The following is a 12,944-nucleotide window of genomic DNA, read 5'->3' as shown; positions in this document are numbered from 1 at the left end:
CTATTGGCAACCCGCCTCACGCATTCTTATCAATAACTCACTTTCTAACAAATTTTCTGTACATAGGGACATCCGTCAAGGATGTCTCCTATCACCTTTACTATTTAATTTGGACCTTGAACCCCTTGTGTCAGCAATACGTCAATGTCCCCTCATCAAAGGCATCACTTCTACAGCCTTTTTGATCTCGCATTTGGAATACTAACAAGGACATTACTTCTTGTCATTCTGACCTATCCTTGGATGTAGTAATCCTTCGGTCTCAACATCCATGCTTCTCTAATTCAGAATGTCCTCCAAAACTGATTGACTCTATGTTTGCAACAGCCCTCATGCATATCCTCAAAAACGGGAAATCAGCCTCCCTGTTAGACTACACTTTCTGGTGGAATTCACTTGGGCTCTATAACAAATATGAACAATATGCATTAGAGAAATGGCTTGTTTCCTCATCATGCTTTCATGCCTCCCCACATACATCACCATGGAAATTTTTTGATCAATATGTTAGTTTGTTGTGACTGACCTTTTGTGCTTGTGTATATTCTGCACTTGGTATTGTTTTGAGCTGGTAGTAGGTGAGAGATAATTGTTGTTAAGACTTTACTCTTTTGTTCCCTTATGTTACATACCACTGCTCTCTCCATTCTATGAATATTATTTGCTGTATTATTGAAAACCTCAATAAAAATTTTGAACTAAAAAAAAATTAAATAGAAAGGTACCTGACTTTTAGGGTATAGTTTTTTAAGATGTTGAAAAAAGACTCTGTGATGCACAGTTGAGAAATACTGATGTGAAAACAATTTGATGAAGAGAATCAAGAACACCACAGACCAAGTAATACTTGTAACAACATAGTGGGCAGGCACAAATGATCAGACTGGATGAATCAAGTAGCATGGCTGGGGGGGGGGGGCGGGGACAGACCGCCCCAGGCACTGCCTTGGTGGGGGTGCAGGTACCTCTCCTCTTCTCTGCCTATCCAACTCTTCAAATCTTCACCAGCAGCATCTCCTGCGTGCTGCTCATGATGGTCTCAGCTTTCCTTTTGACATCACTTCCTGGTCATGGGATCAGGAACTGATGTCAGAGGAAGAGCTGAGGCTGGCATAAGCAGCAGGTAGGAGATTTGAAGGAATATGCAGAGAGAGGGAAGAGGTGTAGAGGGGATAGTAACATAGAAGATGATGGCAGATAAAGACCCGGATGGTCCATCTAGTCTGCCCAACCTGATTCATTCTAAAAATTTGTTTGGTTTTTTTTTTTCTTCTTCTTATCTATTTCTGGGCAAGAATCCAAAGCTCTGCCCGGTACTGCTCTTAGGTTCCACCTACTGAAGTCTCAATCCAGTCCATCTACACCCTCCAAGCCATTGAAGCCCTCCCCAGCCCATCCTCCACCAAACGGCCATATACAGGCACAGACCATGCAAGTCTGCACAGTACTGGCATAAGAACATAAGAATTGCCGCTGCTGGGTCATACCAGTGGTCCATTGTGCCCAGCAGTCCACTCATGCGGCGGCCCTCTGGTCAAAGACCAGTGCTCTAATACTATCCCTACCAATGCACGTTCTTGTTCAGCAGGAACTTGTCTAACTTTGTCTTGAATCCCTGGAGGGTGTTTCCCCTATGACAGACTCCGGAAGAGCGTTCCAGTTCTCTACTTCTCTGAGTGAAGAAGAACTTCCTTACATTTGTACAGAATCTATCCCCTTTCAACTTTAGAGAGTGCCCTCTCATTCTCCCTACCTTGGAGAGGGTGAACAACCTGTCCTTATCTACTAAGTCAATCCCCTTCAGTACCTTGAATGTTTCGATCATGTCCCCTCTCAATCTCCTCTGTTCGAGGAAGAAAAGGCCCAGTTTCTCTAATCTTTCGCTGTACGGCAGCTCCTCCAACCCCTTAACCATCTTGGTTGCTCTTCTCTGGACCCTTTCGAGTAGTACCATGTCCTTCTTCATGTATGGCGACCAGTGCTGTACGTAGTACTCTAGGTGAGGGTGCACCATAGCCCGGTACAGAAGCATGATAACCTTCTCCGATCTGTTCATGATCCCCTTCTTTATCATTCCTAGCATTCTGTTCGCCCTTTTTGCCACCGCCGCACATTGCGCGGACGGCTTCATCGACTTGTCGATCAGAACGCCCAAGTCTCTTTCCTGAGATGTCTCTCCAAGTATCGCCCCGGACATCCTGTATTCATGCATGAGATTTTTGTTACCGACATGCATCACTTTACACTTATCCACGTTGAATCTCATCTGCTATGTCGATGCCCATTCCTCGAGCCTGATTATGTCAATTTGCAGATTTTCACAATCCCCCTGCATCTTCACTACTCTGAATAACTTTGTATCGTCCGCAAATTTAATCACCTCGCTCATCGTCCCTATGTCCAGATCGTTTATAAAGATGTTGAAGAGCACGGGTCAAAGTACCAAGCCCTGCACCACCCCACTGGTGATGCTTTTCCAGTCCGAGTATTGTCCATTTACCCTCACTCTCTGTTTCATATGCTCCAGCCAGTTTTTAATCCACGTGAGTATTTCACCCTCAATTCCATGGCTCGCAATTTTCCGAAGTAGTCATTCATGCGGAACCTTGTAAGATGCCTTCTGAAAGTCCAGATATACAATGTCGACCGGGTCACCCTTGTCTATCTGCCTGTTTATTCCCTCAAAAAAGTTTTTGTATGTGTGTTTTCACTATCACAATTTTATGAAAATGTTGACATTTCTTGGGATTATTTGTTCAGAATATTATTTTATGTAGTAGGAAGTTAAAAAAAATCTCCCAGTAAGAAGAAATTAGTCAAAACATTTTAGTAATATGCATAAAAGTGCTCATCATTCTAAGCTTCTCATACAAGAGGAATGTAAAATAAGCCATGAATGGAAACACACCTGTGATTTTCTTTTTGTCTTGAATCCATTTCATCCTTTTCTTTTCAAATTCTAGTTCTTGCTGACAACCTGAAATCCAACCCAGGAATTAAGTGGCAGTACTTCAGCTCAGAGGAAGGCATTTTTACAGTGTTTCCAGCCCACAAGTTCAAGTGTAAAGGAAGTTATGAACATCGTAGTAGGTATGGTTTAACTTGTCTTGTGGGTAGAATGTGCCAAAATTCTGTTTCACAAAACTGCTTCCAGTCTATCCTGAAGAAACAGGACACTTGCTTTTCCTATCTAGTCTCTGAGTTTATGAACCTAAATAAATGGGTGCATCATTTTGCTGATCATCGGAACACCATGCAGGATATTTACATGTTATATCTGCAAAATATGAGCAGACACTTATTAAGAAAAAGGCTGGTTGCTATTTTTATTATAAAGATAATTTGTTTCAAAGTAGAAAAAGTACAATGGACCTCCAAGAGTACTGTAGGTTGTCATCCAAACTTTAATAAAGAACCTGATGAGGGCCATGTTTTGGCAGAACACCTGCATCAGGAGTCTATTAAAATAACATAAAAATATATGTTTACAAACTAATAAAACTTACTTTTAAAAAGTAATCTGAATTATGAGATTAAGGTAGGGTTACCAGACGTCTGGGAAAATCCGGACATGTCCTCTTTTTCAAGGACTGTCTGGGTGCCTGGATGGTTATTTAAAAATGGGGGAATCTTCTGGATTTATCTGGCTCTTCCAGCTTCCTCTCCTACCTCCTCCCCAGGCCCGGCCACTGTAATTGAATCTTCAGGCAATCGGCAGCAGCAAGAAATGAACCTGCTCCACCAGCCTGCCCCAGAAGCCACCTCTCTGCAAGTCTAACGTGACCATTTATTTTTTTTCATCAAAATGGGACATCTATTAACATTCAGCCAATCCCGCACCCAATCCCACCCTAGCCCCGCCCCAGCCCCACCCCCAATTTCTTCCATTCATTTTTCATGTACACACAATATCTTATTAATTCACTAGTCGTTAAGCCCGTTACATTAACGGGTGCTAGAATTTATGTCTGTCTGTATTTTTCTTTCTGTCTCTTTCCTCCCTCCATTTCCCTGTGTAGCGCTGTCTCTGCTTTCTTCCTCAGTCTGCACTCTCAAGCTGTAACATTGCTGCTTAGCTTTTTCTCCCTGCAAGCATCTCTGCTCTCTTTCTCATCCCCAGTCTCTTTGCTATTTTTCTCTTCTTGCAGGGGTCTCTGCTCTCCTTTCTCTATATGTTCCTGATTCCTGCAAACTTCTGTTTTCTCTGTATGCTCTTGATCCTGTGTTTCCCTGTAGGTGTCTTTTCCCTTTATTTTTTTTTATTCCTTCTTCATGTATGGTTGATTTATTAAAATTTTTTTTTATTTTTCCTATTTGTTGCATGCCTGTCTCCTTGGCCGCTGTATGTTTCTAATTTTTTGCTTTGTGTGTTTGTTTGTGTTTTTTTGCTGATTGTCTACTTGGTCGCTGTCAGTCTGTCTGTCTCATTGGCTGCTGTATGTCTCTATGCCTTTTTTTCATTCTAACACCTTGGCCACTGTATGTCTGGAAGGTTTTTTTTCCTGAATTTATCCTTGGGCATTGTAATTTTTATTTTTTTCTGTTTGTCTCCTTGGCTGTTTGTATTTTTTTGCTGTCTCTCTGTCTGTCTACTTGGACGCTGTATGTATGTAAGTATGTCTGTCTCCTTGGCTGCTGTATGTCTGTTTGTCATTTATTTTCCTGTGTCTCTCTCTCCTTGTCCTCTGTGTTTTGTTATTTTTTCAATCTGTCTCTTTAGCCCCCTGTCCTTCTGTGAGTGTCTGTGTGTCTCTCTCTCCTTGTCCTCTGTGTTTTGTTATTTTTCCAATCTGTGTCTTTAGCCCCCTGTCCTTCTGTGACTGTCTGTGTGTCTCTCTCTACTCTTGCACTGTTGTTTGTTTGTTTTTTTCAATCTCTCTTTAGCTCCTGATCCCCTCTCACTGACCCTTGATCCCCTCTCACTGACCCTTGCGCGACTGCATGTAATTCCGGTTAAGTTTCCATGGCAACCCTGCTCGCGGGTCTGTGAGTGTAGGGCGTTTTGTCGGGTCTGGCGATGCCGGGTTGGGAAGAGTCCTGGCTCCTTTTTTGGTTTGGGCCCGTGCAGAGGGGCTCAACAGCGCACAACCACCTTTCCTTCCCTCCCTCCATCAGGTGCAGTGCAGCTCCACCAATATTAAAAGCAGCCGCGTCGAAATCGGAGCCCTGCCACTGCCGTAGCACTTTCCCCTCTGCCTTGGTCCCGCCCCTTCTCTGACATATGGGACCGCGGCAGAGGGAACGTGTTACGGTGGCGGCAGGGCTCCAATTTCAAAGCAGCTGCTTTTAACATAGGCGGAGCTGAACTGTACCTGATGGAGGAAGGGAAGGAACGGTGGGGCAAATTTGGTCAACGGCAGGAATTGTTTGGCGGACCAAGCACCGTGAAACCGTGAGGAAGGCCGCCGCAGCCTCGCAGCTAGGTAGGGGGACAACAATGGCGCTTATGCTCAAGCCCCCGCCGCAGCTCCTCTCTCGATCCTGGTGCGGTTCGAGAGAGGATTTGTGGCGGCGGCTTGAGCATAAGCGCGATTGTTTTCCAAGTTGCCGAGTTTGGTGACGTAACCCGCGCATGCGCACTAAAAAAAACACGACGGATCAGGGAACACGTTTTTTTTAGTGCGCATGCGCGTCCTACCATGACGTAACCCGCGCATGCGCACTAAAAAAAAACGCGACGGATCAGGGAACACGTTTTTTTTAGTGCGCATGCGCGTCCTACCATTTTATTATATTAGATAATGGTATAACCTAAAACTAATCGCCCCAGCAGTATATAAAAATATAATAGAAAGCAAACCTAAATACTGCTAATAACCAGCAATGCACAACAGTGTAGTTAGCCCAACAAATTTGAAGGACTATGGCCTCAGAATCGGAGCCTACGCACAGCAGTGGGAATCACAGACTGAGAATGATCTGCGTAGTGAAATCGCTCCTGCTCCAATCATTGGCCAACACGCATTAATTTTTTTAGAAAATTTTTCAAAAGCATTTAAATGAAGCTATAAATACAACCTCTACAGGGTTACATTGTGTAAGTGCAAGCCAGAATATGAAAAACATAGACCAGAAAAAGACTTAGCTTTGTAGCTGACTTGTCTTTACAGGAAAATAGCCGAGCCAAGCCGAGCCGAGCTTTCCAAATTAGAAACATAGAAAGATGACGTCAGAAAAGGGCTATAGCCCATCATGTCTGCCCACTCTTCTGACCCACCCCATTAAGTCTGAGTGCTAATGACCTAGTTCCTTAACTCTACCCTCGTAGGGATCCCACATGTATGTCCCATTTATTCTTAAAGTCAAGCACGCTGGTGGCCTTGATTACCTGCATTGGAAGCTTGTTCCAGTGATCTATTACCCTTTCTGTGAAGAAATACTTCCTGGTGTCACCATTAAATTTCCCTCCTCTGAGTTTGAGCCTTTAGGATTCATCAGCAGCTATGAAGTGGGATTCTACTGTTAGAGCTGAGTGACAAGCTTACCTGTCTGGGAAGGGTCATGGATTTCATATATTGCCTTTTTGTGTTACAACTAAAATAGTTAACATTTATTATATGTATGTATTTTCTCTGCTCCCAGTGAGCTCACAACCTAAATTTTTGTTGAATGTTCCTCAGCTTCCCTTTGGTTTTCTCTGAGTATGAGAGAAAAGGTCTTTGTCCATCAGATCTTCTACTGAAATCAAAACAGCAAATGAAATTTTAACGTTTGTCAATAATTTCAACCATGAGTCAGATAAGCAGACTCAGAAAACAGCACACATTCTCAGTGTAAACTGATGCACATCAACTCGTGGCACCATCTTGGCTTCTTCCCCACCCCTTTTGTAGTACATTTATTGTTTGATAAATGTGATTTTAAGAATTATTGCAGAAAGTATATTTCCCTTTGTAATCTTACATATGTATGGTGGTCTATTTTTAAAAGCCATTTTGAGAGAGATTTTGCAATACCTGGTGTACCATAGAGATTACTGAAATGTTGTTGAATAGAATAATATTTTTTTTAATTTTCAGTAGAAAACAAACAATGGTTAAGCTTTCAACCAAAATGAGAGATGGTTGTTCCAAATTTAGAGCAGTTGAGCACCCCTGCAAGATGTGCTCCCAGCACAACTGATAACATGTTTGATTATATCATTTCAGACCAGTCTATGTATCTACCGTTAGACCCCAGTCCAAGCACATAGTTGTTATTGTGGACCATGGCGCATCTGTCACAGACATACAACTTCAGATTGCCAAAGATGCAGCACAAGTTATTTTGCATTCTATTGATGAACATGACAAGGTGAGTTTTTCCATAAGTGGATTTTATTAATTTTTCAAACTCCCTCCCCAAATGTAAAAATCTGATACTATTTTGTCCCACTGGACCTGAAAATATGTATATGCTTTTGTGTTGAAAGTTGTTAGGGTGAAAAGAATCCATAGACCATGGTACCTTACTTTTGTGCTTGTAAAATTACAATTAAGGAATAACCTAAACAGTTGTGAAAATGCAATCTATAAGAACATAAGAATTGCCGCTGCTGGGTCAGACCAGTGGTCCATCGTTCCCAGCAGTCCGCTCATGCAGCGGCCCTTAGGTCAAAAACCAGTGCTCTAACTGAGTCTAGCCTTACCTGCGTACGTTCTGGTTCAGCAGGAACTTGTCTAACTTTGTCTTAAATCTGTGGAGGGTGTTTTCCCCTATAACAGCCTCCGGAAGAGTGTTCCAGCTTCCTACCACTTTCTGGGTGAAGAAGAACTCCTTTACGTTTGTACGGAATCTATCCCCTTTTAAATTTAGAGAGTACCCTCTCATTCTCTCTACTTTGGAGAGGGTGCACAACCTGTCTTTATCTACTAAGTCTATTCCCTTCATTATCTTGAATGTTTCAATCATGTTTCCTCTCAGTCTCCTCTTTTCAAGGGAGAAGAGGCCCAGTTTCTCTAATCTCTCACTGTACGTCAACTCCTCCAGCCCCTTAACCATTTTAGTTGCTGTTCTCTGGACCGTTTCGAGTAGCACTGTGTCCTTCTTCATTTATGGCGACCAGTGCTGGACGCAGTATTCCAGGTGGGTGCGTACCATGGCCCCATACAGTGGCATGATAACCTTCTCCGATCTGTTTGTGATCCCCTTCATAATCATTTTTAGCATTCTGTTCGCCCTTTTCACTGCCGCCGCACATTGCGCGGATGACTTCATTGACTTGTTGACCAGTACTCCCAAGTCTCTTTCCTGGAGGGTCTCTCCGAGTACTACACCAGACATCCTGTATTCGTGTATAAGATTTTTGTTACCGAAATGCATTACCTTACACTTATCCACGTTAAACCTCATTTGCCATATCATGGCCCATTTCTTGAGCGTGTTTATGTCATGTTGCAGGTCTTCGCAATCCTTCTGTGTCTTCACTACTCTGAATAACTTTGTATCGTCTGCAAATTTAATCACCTCGCTCGTCGTACTAATTTCCAGGTCATTTATAAGTATGTTGAAGAGCATGGGTCCAAGCACCGAAACTTCCAGCACTCCACTCGTGATGCTTTTCCAGTCCAAGTATTGTCCATTTACCCCCACTCTCTGTTTTCCTATCTGCCAGCCAGTTTTTAATCCATGTGAGTATTTCACCCTCGATTCCATGGCTCGCAATTTTTTGATGTAGTTGTTCATGCGGGACCTTGTCAAATATCTTCTGAAAATCCAGATATACAATGTTGACCGGGTCACCCTTGTCTATCTGCCTGTTTACTCCCTCGAAGAAGTGCAGCAAGTTCGTCAAGAAAGATCTTCCTTTGCTGAAGCCGTGCTGGCTGGTCCTCATCAGATTGTGTCCATCAAGGTGATCAATGATGCGGTCCTTTATCAGTGCCTCTACCATCTTTCCCGGTACCAAGGTCAGACTCACCGGTCTGTAGTTTCCCGGATCTCCCCTCGAACCTTTCTTGAAGATCAGCATAACGTTCGCCACTTTCTAGTCTTCCGAAATCCTTCCTGATTTGATCGACAGATTGGCTATTAGTTGGAGCAGTTCAGCTATAGCCCCTTTTAGTTCCTTGATTACCCTCGGATGGATTCCATCCAGTCCCGGGCATTTATCGTTTTTAAGCCTATCAATCTGCCTGCATACCTCTTTTAGACTGACTGTCAACCCTTGTTAGTTTCCTGTCTTCGTTTCCTGCGTATAGCCTGTCGGCTTCCGGTATGTTCTGTTTATCCTCTTCAGTAAATAAAGACGCAAAAAATGTGTTCAGTTTGTCGGCGATGGCTTTGTCCTCCTTTAGCACTCCCTTTATTACTCCCTTTATTCCATGGTCATTCAATGGCCCCACCGCTTCCTTTGTGGGTCGTTTCCCCTTAATATATTGAAAGAAAGGCTTGAAGTTTTTGCCTTCTTGGCTAATTTTTCCTCGTAATCTCTTTTGGCCTCTCTTACAGCCTTATGGCACCTGCTTTGATGTTGTTTGTGCTTTTTACAGTTTTCGTCTGTTTTTGACCTTTTCCATTCTTTAAACGAAGTCTTCTTGTCTCTGATCCTTTCCTTCACTGCCACGGTGAGCCAGGCGGTTTCTTGTTCTTTTTCCTCTTGGATCCCTTGTAAACACACCTCTGGGAAACACACTTTCCTCAATCCAGCTAAAAATATACCCATTATTGAAGCAGTGGCGTAGAAAGGTGGGGGGTGTCAGTCTGCCCCGGGTGCTGTCTTGGTGGAGGCGCCAGAACCTGTCATCCTCTCCACCCCCCCCCACCCCCCTTGCTCTTTCCTGATACTTCCTTGCCGCACGCCCCTTCCCTCGTACCTCTTTAATTTTCCAGGGGTGTGCAGTGTCACATACTTGCTGCAAATGTTTGTGTCGGTTCTCTTCCAGGTCCCGTGTTTAAGAAGTGACATCAGAAGGAAAGCCAACATGACTCAGGCAGCAAGTTCATGATGGTGCTCACACTGGGAAAATTAAGGGTACAGGAAGGGGAACGTGTGCACCCTCGCCCTCTTAAGCAGCTGCGGCAGCGGCTGGCCAGCAAGAGCAGTGCTGCCGCTCCTGCTTTAGGGGGGGAGGGGGGAGGGTCAGGTGAATCAGGAAGCCAATTTTTTTTTTGTTTTGAACCGATTCGAATCGATTCACCCGAAGTGAATCGGTGAACCGATTCGAATCGGGCAGCACTACTCCATGCCATCGCAGAGAGTATATTCAAAGAGCAAATGCAAGTTAGTATGTTTGAGGGAAGGAACAGAAGAAGTAAGTTGTATACCCAAATAACGGAAAGCTTGGTCTGCCCATTACAGTGGAAAGACTCCCGGCCAAGTATCGCGAACCTCACAAGTTGTGGGAAGGGTCAAAGATTTGTCAAGATTTAGCCGAAAACCCGCAAAAGTCTCCATATTCAGCCATCACCATCAAGAGAGAAGGCAAGGCTGTGATAGGATGCGTGAGGTGAACGAGTAGGTCATCCGCAAAGGCAGATCATTTAAATTCCACAGTACCAATGGAAACCCCCCTAATATCAGGATTCTGCAAAATCTCGCGAACCAAAGGGTTCAAGTTGAGGACAAACAAAAGAGGGGATAAAGGACAACCCTGCCAAGTTCTCTGCTGGATCTCAAAGGCCGCTAAAGGCGAAGCATAAAGAGCAGAGATAGCATTTTTTAAAAACCCGTCAAACCCGTAATGGCGTAACGTGGCAAACAGAAACGACCAGGAAACCCGGTCAAAGGCTTTTTCCGCTTCAAAACTGACCAACAGAGAGGACGTGTGGCAATAAGCAAGAAGGCAGGCAATTTTAATGAGAAGGCATGGCCTATTGGCCTAGTTGTTAGAACAGTGGGCTGAGAAGAAAGGGGAAGCCAAGTTCAAATCTTGTTATAACCACTGACACTTCTTGCAATCTTAGGCAAGTAACTTTATCCTTCCCATTGCTTCAGGTGCCCACTTGGATTGTAAATTGTACAGAGAAAGAACTATTTTACCTGAATATTTATCACCAAAGTGCACCCTGTAGCATTATAAAAATAAATAGGATTATTAAGAATAGCCCATTTATCTGGGTAAATGCTAATGAAAAATTTCCTTTGTATGTACAAATTTAAGGACCAAAATATATTTGTAGCTTTACAATTTTTTAAGCATTGTAGAATTTCTTTGGCAGCTTTAGATTGTACCACATAGAAATAGTCTCTACGGAGAATGTCTTCACAGGTACTGACAGTAGAGAATGACATGGGGACAAATTTTTCCCCGTCCCCAAGGGAACTCATTTTCCCATCCCCGCAAGTTCTTTTCCTGTACCTGCCCCATTCCTGCAAGCTCTGTCCTCATCTGCACAAGCCTTAAACACTTAAAAATAATAAGTGTTCAAGGCTTGAGTGGTTAAGGCAGAGCTTACAGGAATGGGATAGGGACAATGACAAAACTCACAGGAACAGGACAGGGAAATTGAGTTCCTGCAGGGATGGGGACAAATTTTTTCCCATTTCATTCTCTTACTGACAGGCACCTGCTAGCTAACTGTCCCAAACAAAACTACACTGGTGGGGGGAGGATAAGGTCTTTCTCCTGTGATGCTTGTTTGTGGGGGGGGGGGGGGAAGGAAGAATTCCACACTGATTAAATATCTTTGGGTGGTGTTGGGACCACTGGATAAGAGCTATGTTCTACGGCAGTAATGGCCATGGCACTGCAAGCAACAGCTTATGGCTGGCCATCTAATTCATCTCTTGTAGAAAACCTGTTTATCGGTCTCAGCAAAAGGCCATGGGGACGGGGAAAAATTTGTCCCCATATCATTCTCTATTCTGGATCTCAACTTGCAAGTTGCTTGCAGAAAGCTGTCAATCGTGTTTTCAATTCCACCTCCTTCTCAGAAACCTGAAATCAGAATTCAGATAAGCTTACACTTTTGAAAATTCACTTTACCGCCTTCTGAGACACTGCAGGGACAATCAAATATCTCAAAAGGTGAACTCTCCATTTTTCGATGGTCAGCCAGAATGTTTTAAGGTTACTCAGTGTTCCTGAAGGTGAGCTGGGTGTCCCATCTGTGTGTGCCAATTGAAGGGACAGATGTGGAAAACCCTCAGCTGGGTAAAAGGGGCATCAACCAGAGGAGCTTGAGGATCCTTCAAGCAGGAAAGAAAAATATCCTCAAACTAACCCGCAGAGTGAGATTAAAACAGAAATATTCCCAACTGTGAAATAGAAATATAAAAAAATGCAGTTATTCAGTCAAATAAACCACTTTCAAAGTTTCCATAATGCCAGTTTGCCTTTGCACTAACAGGAGGAAAATGTTTTTGTTTTTTTTAAATATTCAGAGGCATCGAAGGGACCATACAGAAAGACCCAGCCATACCAGAATAAAAATAAATTTCTTACCAAGTTTCAAATAGTAACCAGTATTTCTGGGCACCCATAATAGTCCAGTTCAAGGTCTCTAGGCTTCCATTTATTAAAATCAATCAGTCTTCATAATAGTATATGAAAGAGTTTTATTTTGTCAGTGCTGGGGGACAGATAGCCAAAAAACAGATTCTCTGTCCAGACTACAAAACTTCGCAGTTATCTGATATAATGTTACAAATCTGTGATTTTCATAATTATACCCAGGAAAATACATACATGTTTTGTAGTAATATACTTAATTACCTCACCTACTTTCTCTAGAATCAGACTGCTCATCACTAATGAGTGGTATCTTCTAGCATCACCTATTCTGGAAGAGAGTAAACGTTCCTATTATCTCCTAGCACAGACTTCTTCTGGTATGTACCGTAATAGTAAATCACTAGACTCAAAAAAAAAATGTGTTCAGTAATATCTCCTTCTGTACAGACTCCTCTTTTGTAGGTTAGCAATGACCTTCAATAAGAAACATTGAATGCTAGCCTCTGTTCGTTAGAAACAAGATACTGGACTTGATGGATCTTTGGTCTGTCCCAGTACGGCAATTGTTAT

At 43.1% G+C, this 12,944-nt stretch overlaps 1 protein-coding gene across 1 annotated transcript in view; it reads left to right on the top strand.

Annotated features, from left to right (window-relative positions):
- The window catches only part of CACHD1 (cache domain containing 1), a 389,271-nt gene that overhangs the window by 180,324 nt on the left and 196,003 nt on the right, over positions 1-12,944 (top strand). Inside the window, exons 5-6 of the mRNA XM_033916184.1 lie at positions 2,964-3,090; positions 7,149-7,293. Of these exons, the coding sequence (XP_033772075.1) occupies positions 2,964-3,090; positions 7,149-7,293 (272 nt within the window). The remainder of the gene's footprint in view (positions 1-2,963; positions 3,091-7,148; positions 7,294-12,944) is intronic.

Source organism: Geotrypetes seraphini, chromosome 12, assembly GCF_902459505.1.
Source record: "Geotrypetes seraphini chromosome 12, aGeoSer1.1, whole genome shotgun sequence".
Taxonomy (NCBI): Eukaryota; Metazoa; Chordata; class Amphibia; order Gymnophiona; family Dermophiidae; genus Geotrypetes; species Geotrypetes seraphini.
Note: the sequence above shows the minus strand (reverse complement) of the source record. Positions and strands in the feature narration are given on the sequence as shown.